The sequence below is a fragment of the Ambystoma mexicanum genome, chromosome 2q (assembly GCF_040938575.1).
Source record: "Ambystoma mexicanum isolate Mex_15411 chromosome 2q, UKY_AmexF1_1, whole genome shotgun sequence".
Lineage (NCBI taxonomy): Eukaryota > Metazoa > Chordata > Amphibia > Caudata > Ambystomatidae > Ambystoma > Ambystoma mexicanum.
In genome coordinates, this window is record NC_090924.1 from 369,220,743 (window position 1) to 369,239,880 (window position 19,138).

The 19,138-nt window shown below is 48.1% G+C and overlaps 1 protein-coding gene across 2 annotated transcripts in view; it reads left to right on the top strand.

The window, feature by feature from the left end:
- Positions 1-19,138, top strand: part of USP31 (ubiquitin specific peptidase 31) — an 821,813-nt gene that overhangs the window by 324,690 nt on the left and 477,985 nt on the right. For both annotated transcript variants that reach the window (XM_069647404.1, XM_069647405.1), the window contains exon 6: positions 15,216-15,360. In XM_069647404.1, coding sequence (XP_069503505.1) covers positions 15,216-15,360 — 145 coding nt within the window. The remainder of the gene's footprint in view (positions 1-15,215; positions 15,361-19,138) is intronic.

The following is a 19,138-nucleotide window of genomic DNA, read 5'->3' on the forward strand; positions in this document are numbered from 1 at the left end:
AGAGGAAGAGTAGGCACATTCTGAATAACAGGTGAAGGCAAGGGGGCTGGCAAAGGGGCGATGGCTGGAAGAACAACAGGGAGCACCAGAGGAACTATAGGAGGAGGAACTACAACAGGAAGGGTCAAAAAGGGCCAGGAGGAGGGACGTATGGAGGTGGCGCGGAGGCGTCGGGCCTTCGTTCATGCAAAAGTTTATTAATCAATTTGTCTGATGTATGAAAATCTTTTGAAGGGTAGATTTTCTGAATGCCTAATTGAAATGCCCTGTCCGTGTTCCTAACTGACTCCAATTGTTTATTTTGATCATATAACCGTGCCTTTTCGACACTCATATTTCGACGCATATGTTTCTCTCTACTCTTTTGTTGCTGCAAAGCTTCTGTTTTCCAACTGTGCAACGCGTCAAATGCTGCAGGCCTAGCCTTTTTCTTTACCAATACAGACTCTAAATATTCTATACGATGGATTTCAAAACTACCATTGGTTGGCCACCGGAGATTAGAATTATGTCTGGTTTGTCTGTGCCAAATGCCATTAAATGCTATACTACCAAAGCCTTTCTTACAGTACATAGTACATGCCGGCGACCCCTCCTGTGGTGCGGGACGGCTATCTTCCAAAGATTGTCGCTGCGGAAAAATGCCCTAAAGCAGGCAGACAATTTCCCAGGCATATCAAAGTTCTGGTGTTACCTGGTTAAATAATTGTGCTTGCGAGTACAATGCTCCAAATTCAAATTTGTCAGGGTTAGATTAAGAATCAGGACACGATTCACCTGACCAAAGGACTGGGAGGCCCGATCGGGTTACTAAGGACAATGCAAAGGACCCACATGTCTGGCGATTTTCGGCAAATGTACCCACCTCAAATATATGGACCCTCGTCAAGACGTCGTCTCGGGCTACAGCTCACCGTCCAGGGATCGGATCATGCAGTTTCGTCGAGGAATTCACTTCTCGCCTTAGAGTGGCCGGTTCTGTTGGCACCGTCCGATCCCGGTCTGATAGCCGAGCCAACCTTCAACGAGACGAAGTCAATCTTGAGGGTCCCTATTCGGGCGCCATCTGTGGAATCAGAAAAAATACAATGTTACGGCCGTTACACCGAGCAAAGGAAAATACACCGACACGGGTTTATAAAGATTCCCAGAATTCTTATTACAAAACTGAACAGTATTCAACAAAGTACACAAATAGCTATTTGGCCGTCAATACATCACAGAGACCAGCAGCAAGGTTCAATGTGAGCAGTGACAGAATTTCCTAGCTGGACATCGACGCATTTATACAATTCGTAAAATGATGTCCAGCCCTTTTTACAAGTTAATCATACACCTGGCTAGGGTCGCGCCAGGTTCACTTTCCGAATTTACATTTCGAGGGGATTGGGTCCTCTGACGTATTCCATATCTATGACATGTAATCACCACAGCTGTGCTGCTTCGGAAACTTTTCCGGCGTCTGCGTCCTGCGTCGATGACGTCGATGCGCCGACGTCGAGGACCTCCTCCGACGTCCGACGTCATCCGATGTGATAAGTAGGACGCACAACGCCCGTAGCCTCAGTTCCGTTTTTTCCGCGAACGTGTTGCTTCGTGTTTCTCGGTTCTAAGCCTCGACTCTTTGGAGTTCTGTTCTTTCTGGTTCTTCGAACCTGTTCGTTTGTGAATTTCCTTCGGCGATGTCTTCCACTTCGTCTTCAACCCCGCGTCCGGGCTTTAAGAAGTGCGGGGAGTGTGGGTCCAAGATGTCGGTGACTGACTCGCACGACGCCTGCCTCTGGTGCCTCGGGGAGGCCCACGACACGGATGACTGTATCGACTGCCAGTCGCTCACGTCCAAAGCCTTACGCGAACGTAAGAAGAAGTTGTCGGTAGGTCGGGTGTCCAAGCCCCGGAAGTCGAAGTCGGCAGGGCTTTCGACGGATGATTCGAGGGGTGACTCTCCGCGTCATCGTCGGAAGTCTCGTCGGTCTTCTTCTAGGAGTGGTTCTCGCCACTCCTCAGCCTCTTCGAGGCATTCTCGGAAGCGCCGTCACCGGTCGCCTTCCAGGTCCTCTTCCGAGGATTCTGCCCGGCACGTCGGTTAGCCCACCAGCCGTGCGACGCCGGAGGAATGGGCTTCCTTCGGGAAGAAAATGTTGGCGATTCTTGAGTCGCAGGGTACTCAGCCGTCCGCGCCCCCGAGTGGGGTCGGCCGTGAGAGGTCGAGAGACACCGCTCGCAAGAGTGGTCGGCACGAGTCACGGGAGCGGTCCCGTTCGGACAAGGAGGCTCGTTCTCGCCGTTCCAGGTCCCGGTCCTCGACACGTTCGAGACCGTGTGCTCCTGTGAAGTCTTCGAGGAAGACATAGACGTCTGAGGCGTCGAGGGCGTCGACAGGCTTTCTCGAGGCTCCGGCTTCGAGGAAGTCGTCGAAGCCGTCGATGATCAGGTCGTCGAGGGACACGCTCGGGGCTCCGGCTTCGAGGGGTGTGTCGACGCCGCCGATACTGGAGGCGCTGCATCTGACATCGACGCCGATTTCCTCGATGTCGACGCCGATCCTCTCGGCGCCGTTGCCGGTTTTCTCGACGTCGGCGCCGATTCACTCGACGCCATCGACGCCTTTCGTGTCGGAGGTGCCCCGTGTCACGGGTGTACCCCCTAGGAAGGCTCTGGTTAAGAGCAAGCATTCTCGTTTGCCTTTTCGCCGCCTGGAATATATTTCAGAGGCGGATGAGGATTCTGATGGCCTGGTTCCTAGTCAGGTGCCAGATGACATTGTCTCGGGCCATAGTCAGTTTGACGATTTGAGGCAGTCACTGCATGATGCCAGTGGACTGGACACCTCTCCGGAGGTGGAATTTTGTAGGCCTGAGCCTGGCTCCCATGCCGATTCCTCGTACCGGCACCTTATGGCTAGGGTGTCTGAGTATCTGGGATGGTCTGCTCCCCCAGGGGAGTTTGTGCAGGATGATCTGACGGACATCCTTGATGTTGGTCCCCCAACTGACCCGGTACTGCCGTTCCATATGGCTTTACAGAGAAGGGTGGCGGCGGCTTGGACTGCTCCGGAGAGTCTCCCGGCGGTGGGCAGATCCTTGTCGCGTAAATACCGTCCAGCCAGTAGCGACCCCTGCTACTTGACCAGGCACCCCACTCCGGAAAGTTTGGTGGTGCAGGCGGCCACGGCCCCGGCAAAGCAGGCGTCGTACCCTACCATCCCTCCTGATAGGGACGACAAACGTTTTGATGGCTGGGCGAAGAAAGTGTTTTCTTCTGGTGGTATGGCGCTTCAGGCGGCCAACTCCATTTGTGCCTTGTCACGTTTCACGCACACTCTGTGGAACTGTGTTGCGTTAGCGGCTGAACATATTCCCGAAGGGGATGAACGGGATGGTTTCCTTGCTATGGTCCAGGATGGTAAGGATGCCATGTGTGAGTCCGTTCAGTCGGGTCTGGACTTGGCTGAATGCGTCAGTAGGTCCATGGCGGCGAGCACCGTGATACGCAGGTTTGCGTGGTTGCGGAAGTCGGGGTTTGCTCCTGATGTGCAGTCCCGGCTCCTCAACATGCCCTTTGACGGTGAACATCTTTTTGGCAGCAAGGCTGACGAGAGCCTTGAGAGGTTGCAGACCTCAAAAGCTGCAGCAAAGTCGTTGGGCGCTGCAGTTCGCCAACCTCCGCCTTTTCGTCCTAGGGGACAGCAGTGGAGGGGTGGTTCCTTTCGCTATTACTCGTCCTTCAGTAAAGCGAGAGGAGCTGGCAGTCAAAGAGGCCAACGCAGGGGTACCAGAGGTGGACGACAGGGTACCCGTGGTGCCAAGCCCGCTCGGGCAGTTGCCTCTTTGCCCTCAGGTAACGCCGCAGCCGCTCCTACTCAGTCATGAGGCCAGGTCCCATGGTTCGCCGGTTGGGGGAAGGCTGGCGCAGCATCTTGTAGAGTGGCAAGCCATTACTTCGGATGTGTGGGTTCTGGAGATCATAACCCACGGCTACTGTCTTCCCTTTCGGCACAGGCCTCGCGACAATCCACCGGGGAACCTCTCTTTGAAGTGTCCGGATCCGCTCCTTGCGCAGGAAATTCAAGCCCTGCTGGAGAAGGGCACTATAGAACTGGTGCCTGTAGCAGAGAGGAACAAGGGATGGTATTCCCCTTATTTTTTGATTTCCAAGAAAGACGGGGGATTGAGACCCATCATGGACTTGCGCGGTTTGAACAAACTCCTCTGGAAGGACAAGTTCAAGATGGTTACTCTCTCTCAAGTCCTCCAGGCCCTTCAGCTTCAGGACTGGTTGGTGTCACTCGACCTCAAGGATGCTTACTTCCATGTGCCGATCCATCCCAAGCACAAGAAGTACCTGAGGTTCGCGGTTGGCGACTCGCACTTTCAGTTTCGGGTCCTGCCGTTCGGATTGACCTCCGCCCCGAGGGTTTTCACCAAGCTCATGGTGGTGGTGGCAGCGCATCTCAGGCAAGGGGGGATTCACGTCTACCCCTACCTGGACGATTGGTTGATCAGGGGGAGCTCTCCCGAGCAAGTCCTGGATCATCTGTCCGTCACCTGCCACTCCCTTCACAGGCTGGGCTTCTCCCTCAATTTAAAGAAGTCCCATTTGACGCCAACACAGAGGCTCCAGTACATCGGAGCAGTGCTTGACACTTCCCTGGGGCAGTGTTTTCCTCCCCAGGTGAGGGCTCTTCACATTCAGCAGATGGTGCACAAGTTTCAGCAGGCCCAGACGCTCCCAGCGTTCGAGTTCTTGAGGTTGCTCGGCCTCATGGCATCCTGCATTCTTCTGGTGCCAGAGGCTCGCCTGCGAATGAGATCTTTGCAGTGGGCACTCAAGACGCAATGGTCGCAGTCCTCCGGCAGGATGTCGGACCCGGTTCAGGTGCCGCCCTCGGTCGCCCAGGACCTTCTGTGGTGGGCCGTCGAAGGCAACTTGATGAAGGGGGCTCCATTTTGGCTTCCCTGGCCGGAGGTGATGATCGTGACGGATGCATCCCTCACGGGATGGGGAGCTCATGCCAACGGGCTGACAGTCAGCGGTCGTTGGTCTCCGTCGGAGTCCAGACTCCATATCAATCTGTTGGAGCTGAGGGCCGTCAGGCTAGCCCTGAAGGCTTTTCTGCCGACTGTGAGAGGAAAGAATTTCCTGATCCTGACGGACAACACAGTGGCCATGCACTACCTCAACAAAAAGGGGGGGGGGCAGGGTCACTTCCTCTGTGCAGGGAGGCGATGCAGCTCGGGTTCTGGGCCATCCAGCAGGAAGTTTCGATCTCGGCAGTTCATCTGGCCGGAGACGAAAACGTGACTGCGGACGCTCTGAGCAGGCAGAGCGCGATCTCTCACGAGTGGGAGTTGGCTCAGGAGATTCTCTTGGAGATCTTCGCCCTTTGGGGGACCCCTCAAGTGGATCTCTTCGCCTCCATTGTCAACCGGAAGTGCTAAAAGGTTTTGCTCGCGGGAATTTCCTCCGAAAGGATCCTTGGGAGACGCGTTCGTGGTGGAGTGGTCATTCCCGCTGCTGTACGCGTTTCCTCCAGTCCCCGTCATCCCGCAAGTGCTGCGGAGGTTACGGAAGTTCGGTTCCTGGATGATCCTCATTGCTCCGGCGTGGGCTCGGAGGACGTGGTACCCGGACCTTCTCGACTTGTCCATCTGCCCTCCACGTCGTCTTCCCTACCGAGACGATCTGCTCTCACGGGAGGGGGGTCGGGTTCTCCATCCAGAGGTCAGATCCCTCAACCTTCACGCTTGGCTTCTGAGAGGTTGAGGTATATGGATTGGGACCTCCCTGAAGACGTGATGGAGGTGTTGCTTTCGGCCCGTAGGCCAGCAACGAAGTCTCTGTACCGTTGCCGTTGGCGTAAGTTCTGCGACTGGTGCAGAGTTCGGAATGTGGATCCTTTTGCATGTGACATCCCCATGGTTCTGTCCTTTTTGCTTTCTCTGGCCCACAGGGGCTTGCAAGTGGGTACCATTAAAAGTTACCTGGCGGCGCTGTCCATCTTTAAGCGCTCGTCTGAAGAGTGTTCTTACTTTAAAATCCCTTTAATTTCACAGTTTCTGAAAGGGCTCACTAATGTGTTCCCTCCGTCACCTTTCCTGGTGCCCGGTTGGGATTTAAACCTTGTTCTTAGGTTTCTTATGGGTGCTCCGTTTGAGCCTTTACATTCTTTCCCTTTGAGGCTGTTAACTCTGAAAACTGTGTTTTTAGTTGCGGTTACTTCCGCTCGCAGAGTGAGTGAGTTACAGGCACTTTCAGTTAAGCCACCCTTCACTGTTTTTCACAAGGACAGGGTTGTCCTTCGAGTTCGTCCTTCTTTTCTTCCGAAGGTAGTGACAGAATTTCATTTAGCCCAGAAGGTTGTTCTTCCGGCATTCTATCCCCCTCCGCATCCTGGTAAGGAAGAGGAGAGGCTCCATAGGCTTGATCCTAGGAGAGCTTTAAGCTTTTATGTTTCACGCATGTCCCGGGTCAGAGTGGACGATCAACTCTTTATTGGTTACGCTGGAAAGCGTTTGGGGCAAGCTGTGACGAAACAGACTTTGTCCCGCTGGATTATTTTGGCCATCTCGGAGTGTTACCGCTTGGCGGGTAAGGTCCCACCGGCTGGCTTGCGGGCCCATTCTACCAGGGGTGTGGCTGCATCTACTGCCCTGCAGAGGGAAGTTCCTATTCGCAACATCTGTGATGCAGCCACCTGGGCTTCAGTACATACATTTGTACGGCATTATTCCCTCGATTCCATCAGAGGGCAGGATCTGGCCTTTGGCAAGGCGGTCCTTTGCTCGGCTATTTGATTGGCTATTCTAAAATTTTGCTTCTAAATTCTTTCCCTCCTCCTTGTTTTGGTACTGCTTTGGGAGTCTGTCATAGATATGGAATACATCGGAGGTCCCAATCCCCTCGAAGAACAAGTTACTTTCTTACCTGGTAACGTTCTTTCGATGGGATGGTCCGACGACGTATTCCATATCGCTCCCGCCCTGCCTTCCCCGCTGCAGAATTTCTTTTGCGATTGCAGCTTACGTTCAGCAAGGCTTTGTGTCTGACTGGCAGTTGACTTATGTCACACGTTCTGGGGGGAAAAAACTACAACTGAGGCTACGGGCGTCGGCGCATCGACGTCATCGACGCAGTACGCAGACGCCCGAAAAGTTTCCGAAGGTGCACAGCTGTGGTGATTACATGTCATAGATATGGAATACGTCGTCGGACCATCCCATCGAAAGAACGTTACCAGGTAAGAAAGTAACTTGTTCATCTCGTGTATGCAGTTTACTTTTTAATACATTTACTAACACACTCCATTATTCTTTAATTTAACATTTACACTCTTTACATGCTGGTTCAATACAGACCAAACAAATGTTTCACTTATTACATTTGGATAGCATTACTGTCCTTATATACTTGTACTTTAACTTTGCTAATTCAAGTAATCCCCTGCTCCCGAGGTCAACAAAGGACAGGGTCTGCATGACCCGAACATATAGCCTGAGGGCAGGTTGGACATTAACTCCCCTACAGAGGTTGGAGAGGTTAAGGCAAGAACGACGACACACGAGACGGCCATTTTAGATTACAGGGTGACTTTGTATAAAACCCCAAAATGGCGGTTTCTAACCTAAAATGGAGGCTTGATTCAAGATGGCGGCTTACATCAATTTCTAAGGTCAAGACCTTGTTGTAGAGAGTTATTCGCGTACAATTTTAAGCAACTTGGCATAGGCCAATATACATACAAATCGTTTGTAATAAGAGGCATAATTTAACATCCGGTTTGACAATGGGTCAAAAAGTTCTGCCGTTCGGCCTTTGACTCCCATGGTTTTCACATTGCTGTTAGCAATGGTGGCGGCTTGCCTCAGGAGGGAGGGCTCTCATGCCTTTCCCTACCTTGCTGACTGGCTCTTCCGAGCTTGCTTTTCAGTTCTGGTGTTTGAGCATCTACTCTGCACATGCTCATTATTGCACTGCTTGAGGTTTTCCCTGGACTTCAAAAAGTCTCTGGTAGCGCCGTCCCAGTCTGAGATTTGTCAGAGCAGTCTTGGAGATTCACCTGGGAAGGGCATCCCGACCCGAGGACCAGGTTGCTAACATTTTTTGGATGGTCTATGCCCTCCAATCCCATGAACAAGTCCCAGCCTCTGCCTTTCTGCGCCTTCTGTTCCACTTGGCTTCTTGCATTCTAGTGGTACCGAAGGGGTGAGCTGGCCATGAGGTAGCTTCAGTGGCTTCTACGTTGCCACTGGTCTGGTCGCAGTTTGTTTTCAAGAGGCCATTAGAACAGGGCTTGTTCTTCATAATCCCCATAGTCATGCAGTTATTGTCGGATTTAGGTAACCAATTTCCTCCATGCCAGTTTCTATTCCTATTCTATTAGATTGCTCGCCTTTAAGGTGATTTTCGTGGCTGTCCTCACTTCCGAGAAGCTGGTGGGTGAGCTCAAGGCGTTGTCTGTTAAATATCCCTTGTGAAAAAAAGAAGAGGATGAGGCTCGCACTCTGGTGCCCATTCATGTTTACCTGCTTCAACACAGTTTGTCTTCTCCACCAAACGTTTTCTTGACTCCATCAATCATCAGGGAGGCTGTTTTCCTTTTCAGGTATCTAATTAATTTTCATTAAAGTCTCTAAGGATTCTGGTAGCTGTAGTTGCACAAGTTTTTCAATGCAGGTGACCCGGGACCAACTCTCCTCCATAGCACAAATCTTTCCCTTGATAGGGGGAGGGGGAAGCCATCAATCTGGCTCTCAGCAGGGCATGATGACCCCAGTGTTGCTGCCTATGATACCCGAGATTTCTGTAACCATTGTTAAATATCCCTATTTGATTTTCTCCAAAGAGAAGGTGACTTTGAGAATGAGTCCCTCTTTTCTTCCAAAAGTGGTCTCAGATTTGCATCTCTCTAAAGATCCATCTTCCTGTGTTTTTTTTTTTTTTTTCCTCTGCTTCATCCTTCTAAGGCAGAGGAACGATTCAATCGGTTGGACATGGTGCAAGTTGCTGGGTCACTCAGACAAGAAAGGCAAGGAAAGCTTTTTGTTGGTGCTGGCTGGACTGTGAATAAACAGACTGTCAAGGTGAATCATTCTCTGCATCTCGGAAAGCTGTGATATGGCTTGGGAGGTTGTGCCAGAGGGTTTCGGCCCATTCCAACAGAGGAGTGGCTGCCACGTCTGCCCTGGAGAGGGGAGTCCCTGTGCAGGACATCTGCCCAATGGTAACGTTTGCATCTGCACATGTTTCTTACACGTTATTTCTTGCATTCCCTTTCAGGACAAAGGTGCCTGCACTGGAAGTTTGCTTGTTCAAGTGGTGTCCATGTTCTTCTCCCTCCTCCAGGTCTGTGTATTGCTATGGGAGTCATTCATCGATGAGGAATCCGTGGGAGGGAGGAATCCATTAGAATAACACATTACTTCCCTCTTGGTAATGTTCTTTGTGATAGATGTTTCTCCCACAGATTAATAATCACACTCCCTACCAGTCCCTCTTGGCAGATAGCTAATACACCATCAGTCCCGCGGTCCCTCACTGTCCAAGTGCTAGGGAAAAGGGTGGAACTGAGGTCACTGGGCACAGGCCTCCATATATTCTGGCCCCTGACGTACTGTCCGGCAGGTAGAAGCATTGGGCGAAGTCGTGCTGTGCCCACTGGCAGCAGAAAGGTTTCTGGAGTATATCTGTGCTGTGGTAGGATATCGTAGATGAGGAATCCCTGGGAAGGAACATCAACCAGAAAGAACATTACCGAGAGGTAAATAATTTGTTCTACTAATGTATTCCTTCCTCCTACGGATGTTAGCAGTTATATTCCGCTAGTTCCGGCCTGAGTTTTTCTGGTAGCACCCATATGCGTTTTGGAAATTGCTGTCCTAAAAAGACAAAGGACAACTCTTGCCAGAAAGAGTCTGAGAGGTTCTGTGGAAGGGACGCTGATATCAGCAGACTTATACAATGCGCAACTGCCTCACCCCGCGTCTGTTAGGATTGGCTCTGGCCTACACACTTGTAGACCGCCCACACATGTCAGGAGAGGGATCTCTCCTCCTCCACCCACCCACAGCAGGGTCATGACCCTGTCCTTCCCACAGCAGATGGTGTATATAAATTCCACACAAGATCAAAGTATACATTTATGTTAGTTGTATGTGTTAGGTTTGATTTTCATAGTAAGGATGAATCTTCCTGACTTGTGTCAACCCCAGAACTTTATGTATTACTGGTGGATTAGATTCCTTATACCTCTGTGAGTGGCAACCTTTTGCCACACTCGCAGAATCTAGTACTCTTTTCATGGGTGTCATTTTTAAGACTCTATTGTCTTTTGAAAGTTATAATCTTTGACAACAAGTGTCTATTTTTGCTAAATTGCCCTAGGGGCTCACCTTTTAACTTTATCTGGCTAACCTTGTGGAAACTACAGTTCCCAAGGGTAGAAAGATCTTAGGATCCCTTTTACATTTTCTTAGGTGAGCACAGCACCCCCACCCTCTGTGGAGTGCTGGGGAGATACTGAGTATCCCCTTTCTCATTTTAGGACAAACTTACCTTTTAATGGCTGGTGGCAGTGAACCTTTTTATTAATGCGGTGCACCTTTACCCCAGGCTGTTTGAACAGCCCTGGTGAAGGCACACATGGGTGCTCATTTTACCAAAATGGCCCCCATCTTCTTTTTTTGCCATTTTAGCGTTTGTCCTTTCTTGTTCCTTCCCCTAACATCAAGGGTGGGAAATTCCTGTGTGTGCTTTAGTTTCTGTGAAGGCAGGAGGGAAGGGAGGAGTCCAAATCTCTCCAGCCCTTTGCCTTCCAGTCTGGCTGCGAGGATCCAGTTCCAACTGGAAGGCTGGCTGTTCTGAAAGGACTACAAACCCCTGAATGTTGCAAGGCTGTTTGATCGGCTTGGTTACTGCATAAAAGTCTGATCCTGGAAGCTGAAGAGGTAGTCGACCACTAGAACCCAAACCTGAAAGGAAGATTAAGAAACCACAGTTGAGACGATTTCCAGCGACCAGAGAGCCTGCTCTGTAACCAGAGCCTACTGTAGCCCTTCCTTCCAATTGACCTGGGGATCCCGAAATGGACGGTAGCCCCGACCCAGAGCCTGGTGAGACCCACTAGACTCAAGAAGACCTGCATTTTGAGCCATCCCACGTTTTGTGGCGACCTTGCGGGGCTGCAATTCCCCAATACCTTGGGACCTTGAGCCATCTGGCGGTGCACAGTATTCCAAATCTCGCTGAAACTTCGTGGGCATCCTGCAGGATCTCCAGAGGCACGATTCAAGTCTGAAAAGTCCCGTCACCAGAGCGCTGGACCTTGCAAACAAGAATCCGACCAGCGGCAAACCCACAGAGCTGCATCCAGCAGTGAAGAAGCCCTTGCCTGAAGCCTTCTGTATCGATCTCTACTGAAAAAGCCCATCCAAAGTGCTGTCTTCTGTCCTGACTAGGAATGCAGTGCCTGAGCTTTTGGCTGCAGATCCTAAAGTCCCTCCTTTGGCATACTCTTCTTCTGTGCTGAGTAGTCCATGTGAAGAACATCTTGTTTAGAGCCTTCCCCGTGATTCCTGCTGCAAAAGTCCTTCCAGAGTCTTGTCTTCAATGTTCTTGGTAAAGGAATTAAACGACTGGGATTTTTGACTGCAGCTCCTGAAGTCTTCTTGCTCGAACTCTTCTTCACTGATAAGGTACTGTGCTGGCTTGGGTATTTACTTAACTTAAGCCTGAGGTATTCTTGTGTATCCTTGGAGTGCTGCTGTGCTGGGAAGGGCACCCATCCAGTTCACCCAGGCCCACTGCGGAAATCCTCTTAGGGTGTCTTCTGTGATATGATATGGCATTTATAACGCGCCTATACACAAGTGTTTCAAGGCACGACGAGGCAAGGGAGAGGGAACAAAGGGAGGATAGACAACAATCCTAATAGGCCAGGTGCCATTCAGATCGCTCAAGTGCGTGGGAAGGGGGAAGGGACAGTGCAGTACTTGGGAATAGATGATCACAATAAGTAAAAGTAACGGCCAGCAAGTGGCAAGTGCAAGGGGAGGTGCAGACATCAGGTGTCAAGTGCTGGTAAGGGGACTGTAGGGTTACAGAAACAGTCCCCAAGTGCGGGGGTTGCCAGGCAGGCAGTGCAGGTGTGTGACACTGCCGGGGGAGGGACCTGGGCCTCAGATCAGAGGTGTCCAGGTAACCAGTGCAGTTCCGGTTACAGCCAGGAGGTCAGCAGGGGAGAGGAGGAGAAAACGCAGAAGCAAAAAGAGGAAGCAAAGAGAGGTTTTGAGGTGCTTCCGGAACCGGAGATGGTTCTCCTCAAGTTTAAGGGAGGCAGGGAGGCTGTTCCAGAGGGAGGCCCCAGCCGAAGAAAGACCAACCACCTACTCATTGCTTGGAGAAGCGACTGACCCTGAGGGAGTTGGAGGCGGATGAGCGAAGAGCTCGAGAAGGAAGATATTTGGGAAGAGAGAGTTGAAGGTATTGAGGCCCTGTGGCCAAGAAGGCCTGACTGCTGCGGACCTTCAACTAGTTTTAAAGTAAACTACTTATTGTTTGCCCAGTCTTTCTCTGGAACTCTCACTTTACCTGCAAATAAGCCTTATCTGACCCTGCCTACTACTGGCTCCTGACCACTAGGGTCCCTCTTCTGCCTCTGAGTGAACTTGTGTACTAGAATTGGAAAGAGCTGGATAATTTAAGGGGTCTGCCTTTTAAAGTAAAACAAGTGTTGAAAACCGTACTTACTTGTAACAAAGTTGTTGGTAACTTTAAACTCTCAGTGAATAGTTACAAAAAGTTATTTCTCACCTTAGCTATATTCTGCCATGCTGAAAGATATACCTAGGATTTACTTACCTTGAATAAGCTGTGCGCCTTCTTAAATAAGTAATCTCTGCCTTGCTTTGCTTAGAAACTGCCTTGCCATTCTAACAAAGTAGACTGAAGGTTATTACTCACCTGTGAATTGTTTTCCCCTCCCAAAAATAATGCTGTTGCTTTCACTTTATTATTCCTGTTAGGATAATTGTACGAGTGTCCCCAATTGTTTTTTGTTTCCTCTGGCTTGCTGTTAACCTGTACAGAATAAGACTGCTTAGGTTCTACTTACCTTTTAGGTTACTGGTAGCTCCTTACAAAAGTATAGAGGTTTTACTCGAGTTAGCTGTGTGTCAATCTAAAATAAGTTGCAAAGTTATTGCTCGTCTTAGTGTGTCACTGAGCTGAAAAGTAGCTGTAATGGTATATTACACTAAGGGGTTTATTTACCTTCAGTATAACTGAGTTATTCCAAAAGAAGTTATAGATGTACACTGTTCCTGCAGCATGTGTATCACTACTCACCAACGTATATTGTCCATTTGATATTACTATGTGATTTCTTGCTGAGCGTCATGGTACAACTGTTAGGGTCTACTACCCTTGAATTACTGTACGGAATCTAAAAGTAATTATTGGTGCCCTATAATTCATGTTAGGTGTTCCAAATAAGGTTATATTTTTTGGCCTGTGTGCCTTCAAGTATAGTGGTGTGTGTTTTTATAAAAGTGTTTGACTGACTAGTACTTACCAAGACCTAAATTGGTCTATATGTGTATTTATAATAAACCTTTATTTTTGTATAATACTCCTGGTTGTCAGTGTTTCTAGTGTATCCTTGGTGTACTACAGGTTCAGTGTACTTTGCTACAGCCCTCTCTCCCTCCCAAGATAAGCCTGGCTGCTTGGTCTATGCTACCGTGCCTTTTTCTAAATCATGCGGACCCATGCAATAGGATGATTAAGAAACCATAAAAAGGTATTGTCGTGTGCAGTGTCTCAGTGACTCAGCCAGTGGCATGGCAATCTGTGCAAAGGCTTTCATGCAAGTGTAATCAAGGCGACCATCGAGTGTCTAATTGGAAAGACCGCTACAGATAGTCTACAGATTTTGGACACTGAGTCGCTAAGCAACAGTGTGAGTGAGACATGCTCCCAGTCTGACCGGGAAAATAGAAAGTGAGAATTGGAAGAGAGACTAGCAGCTGGTGCGGAGCAGAGCTGTCTTCTGGAGTTCTGCTGAGTGGACCCATGCAGGAGAGCAAACGGTGAAACATGGGGGGAGCCCAGAATTGAGACCGTAGCAATGGCTTGTGTTTGGGACACCAGAAGCAAAGGGGAGATGTCGGGATGAAGTCCCTGAGAGGGAGGAGAAATGCCAGGGGCAAAACACCAACTGAGTAACCCACTGACACAGGGAAACATTGCATACTTAAACTTTCAGTTGGCGTTACTCGACCAAGTGACGACATACTGCATGCTGAAAATTGGGTCTAAAATGACTTGTATCTTTTGAAAAAGTGAGCCAATGGCAAACCTGGACTTATAGCATATTAAGAAAGTTGATCTAAACTACATTGGTGCCTAGAGATAGAAATCCCAGGATACTTGCCTCAAAAGTAGTAGAGAAGAATCCTAGTGGCATCTTGACAATGAAAGTACCCAACCACCCAAAAATATTTAAAGAAATGTGTCACCAATATAGTTTCTTTTAGCCATGTACATTTGTTAAGGTCGTCACAGTGTATTTCCAAAAAGAGTTAATGTCACAAAGATGTATTTGTATGACACCACTTGGCCGGGGGAGTTAAAACTAGTTTCTGGTAGCTATTTTGTGTTGAGCTAATCGGGGTCTTTTAGTTTGCAAACGGAAGTTAAATCGTTCCCAGAAATTAAGATCCATGCCTTTCAATGTGTGCGTGAACTCCAGATGAGTTTGGATGTTACCGCCACATAATATACTAATTTGTGTTGTGCCCTACTGACACATTTTAAATGGTGGCTGAATTCTCATATTTGAAAATATCTCCAGTCTGAAAATGAGCATACAAGTTACTTTGACTTTTGTACGATGTCTTTTTGATTCTCCTGCAACATGTGCCTTTCCCTCACTGTCGATCGGGCAGTCCGTTTAGTTTGGACAAAAAAAAATGTGGTTGTCAGTAGCCAGCAGGCACATTGGTTGACAGAATCTGTAATAATGCTTTGCTTTACATTCGATATTCTGGTACATTTGTCCGGCAGCAGTGACCTGCGTAGTTTGGACGAAGGGGGATTAGGGACTACCAATCATTCCGTCACCCTACATTCAGGAACTTGTAGTCTTTGAATCTGCTGTGCTGTGAACTAATCTGAATACTCTGCTCGTCTTTTTTTTCTCCCCTTATCGCTTTCAGATAGTCTTAACTGAAATGTACTTCGATGGCTTTCACCGCTCTTTTTCCGACACAGATGATCTGGATGCAATCCATGAAAGCGACTCCATCTTTGCTTTTGAAACGCTGGAAATATTTCGACCAGAAGGCATTCTGACAACGCAAGGTACCATTATTTTTTTCTTCTGCCCTGTAAAGGTTAATTTCAAATTGTACGCCTTGTAAAAATAAATCCTGTAACAGTGGTTTGTGGCACGGCCCCAGTGGTGGCAGGTGACTTTTTTTTTAAATGGAGGGGCATAAATCATTAATTCCCACTGACATGCGGGCAAAGAACTGGGCTTAGCAAGGGCAGCAGAACCAACCAAGGGGTTATGTGGGGGTTCTACCCCGCGAACATTTTTATAAACAATTGGGTAAATTGGTGCCTTTTGCAGCCTATCATCTGTGAAAAATGCGGTCAAAAGCAACACCATTTTGGTTATGTAGGGGTAACAAAGCAAATCCACTAGATACAACTCACCAGCAGTGCACATAGCGGTTTCCAACCCATTTTCTTGTTGACTTTGCTCACAATATATGCCAAACTAAAAAAACAATTTCATTCTGGCTGTGCCCATACATGTCCATGGAGGTTCCACCAATACCTGCTAGGATTACCATACAAGTACATTGCTCCTGTTGGATTTGCCAGTAAAACATTACATGCTGTTGTCAGAAAATAATCTAGAATATCTGCCCCAACATAGGCCAGTTAGCCATGCCATGTTTGACAATTGTCATGTTTAGTTTACCTTTGATTCCCATTAAAAAAATACCATGTCACAGGAAGAAACCTTAGCCAGACTGGCTGCAGCAATGTAGGCCCATCTAGCCACATGACATCAGTTATGTTGGCTTTTTTTACTGGGAATCCTGGTTAAAGCAAACATAAGCTTTATAATGTGGCTAGACAGGCTTACAGCCCCGCCCCGTTAAGATTTCCCAACTCTGACATGGCATTTTCTAATGGGAATAAAAGTTAATGCAAGCATACTAAGAAAACATTCATTCTCCGTAAAATATGCCATGCCAGAGTCAGAAAACGTAACCAGAGTGGCCACAGTAATGCAGTCGAACCATGTAAAATCATGGTTAAAGCAAACCTAAAATGTTCTTTCAGGAGAAGGCCTTTGTGGTCTCACTGCACTGGTGGCTCTTCCCCAAAAAAATGTTCGCCCGTTATGGATGAGCTGCCCATGCATAGACCTATTCTTTACGGCAAGAGTAATGATCGCTCTTACAGTCTCTGTTTCTACAACATGGGGTCTTCATTATTAATAATAGGCACAGCAGTGTTTCCCTGCATGAACGTTATAAAGGAAAGTATTTCAACAAGTACATTCTTACAGATAAAGCCAACGCAAAAGTCTCATTTGTTTGAGATTTGGGTTTTCTGTTTCTGGACGTCCTCCTGGGCCTCCTGCTGCTCCATGTGTGTGCTGGGTCAGGTCTTCTGTGCTAGGACAGTTATTGGCTGCTCTGCTGCTGTCGTTCTATCCTGGCCCTGGAAGCTGCTGCTGCTGCTGCTGCCTGAAAGGATTTTGAGATTTCATCACCCCACCTCCTCTGCTCTTCAGGGCCTTCCATGGCCCCCCTCCATCTTAATTGTCTTCTTGGGATGGTCTTCTCTGCTGGTAGTCACCCTTCCTTTGTTCTTTGAGCCACTGGGCCCAGCTTGCCAGGTTTCTTTGAGTCTCCATTGTTTTTGCTCCTGGCTTGAGGACCTCCCCCATGTGAAAGCTGCTTATTTTTTCCCGTTGTTGGTGCATGGTTGCATTCCTTGGTATATCTCATTCTGTGCACTGCACTAGGATAGAAATCCTGTAATCAACTGATGTGTTTCACCTTGTAGGAATAGTCATTCTGGAAGCAAACCATTGGTCGAGATTATTGACGAGTGTCTTGCCTATATTTCCCCATTGGTTTACGTTGGGGCTTTTTCGGCTGTGCTGAATCATTTTCTAGGGCTTCTGCGGTCTCCTCTGTCTTTCCCACTGGGGTTGTTTGGCATCACATCAGCACCTGTGAGGTAGAACAGATGTTTGCCGAGTACTATGTGAACTTTCCACTCGCCTGAATAATTTCTAGAGCGCCTTTGGGGGCATTTGTCTGCCGTTGGACATTAGTCCTACATCCTGTTTGGGCTCTGTGAGTTGTAGGGCAAATGTTAGAATTGTGATACTTATTTGTGATGTTTAATGTATTTATTTCTAAAGCCGTACTTGCACTTCAACTGTTACTGAATATTTACATTAAGTATTTTTGGTCACACTATTGTACCCTGAAGTGTACTGCAGTGGTACTAAATATTACATTTGATGTAGGTTTTTTTGGTGGACTCTGGTTGTGTTTTAGAATTGCCTCCCCCGACCTGTGAACCCTCATAAACTGATGCGTGCATCTGTTTGCATTCCCATTATACTATGTACCAGAAGTATAGAAATGCTGTGGTTTTGGTAGTGTTGACATTGGTAACCTGTTCTGACTATTTTAACTTTGTGTTTTTAATGTTTGTTTCCCTTCTCATCACTCTTCTTGTCTCTATATATGTTGTGTGCCCATCATCAAATAGGGGGCCTACAATATAATACGTGAATCTGATGTGCTTAATATGAAAATATACTATTTGTGCGCATGCACTAGGTATATTAATTCTTTTTCATCCCCCTGAGCGCCTGCTCAGTCACTTTGAAGTGTTTCTATCCTTGGATTTTTTACCCATATTTTAGTACAGTGGGGTGTGACATGTCTTAAATGAAATTCGGGTTTAAGGCTACAAGAGGGATTTTAAAGTACTGATGCACTAATGGAGTTATATATGTGCAACATAGTAAATGTGTATGTTTTTTCAGCATACCAACAAGGTGATTTTTCTATGGGTGAGTGTGTGGACTAATTGGGCGTTTTTGGCAATACACATTAACTATCTGGAGCTAACCCAGACTGCTCTGCCACTCTTCCATTTTAAGAGGGGGTTAGCCTTTCTTTTTGGCTTAGTGCTATGCCCAACCTTGAGGTAAATGGTTGTACGACCCTCAACCTTAAGTTGTACCAAATGTCTCTAAACAACCCCACCTTGGACTGTGTGATCCCACTACTTCCACGCTTTCTATGGGAGACACATTGAGTAGCAGCCAGACCAGTAGATTTGCTCGACGCTCGCCCCCTCACATAACATATTGAGTTCATTCAATTCATCACATAAGCACTCCATACAAACATTCCAACATTTTGGTGACCACCCATTCATAGATTGGCATCCCCACTCCTACTGTGGGGGCGACACCACGGTTATTGATTTTACTTATCTGGCCTGACCCTCACCTAGCTGGAACTGGATGCCATTCATTGAGGGAAGCCTTTGTGATCTGTGAGTCATAGCTAACTTCGGCAAAATAACTGTTCTTTCTTTGTGAGCTAGGATTCAAAGCCCTTGTAAACAAATGGCTGTTAATGCTGTAGAGTTCACAAAAGAAGGAACACAGAAAATTACCAGGTCACTAGGCTTTAAGGACGCTGGGACTACAGTTTGTTTCTTTTCAGGCAGCAAGTCTACCTCTGTGGTAAAAAGTTCACACCTTGGTAAACCGAGTAAGATATACATAGAAGCCACCACCCAGGAACTTGACACACTTTGGGTGATTGAACTCAAGGGACAAAATGTGACACTTGGGAGTATCACTGTCTAGTTAGCCTTATGGTCAACCTGGGCAGCACATTAGAGTTTCAATATTCGGTGAGAATGGCAAACATAAAGTCCCAAAGTTCTCATTTTATTGAGCCGCCTCCTCTCCGCCCCCCTCCCCCCAGTATATTTGCAGGCTATTTCTGTCTTGCATTGTTTTTGCCTGTCCCTTGTAAGAGTTCTTCTAGAGGGAAAGTGATAGTGTAGCTTAGGCACA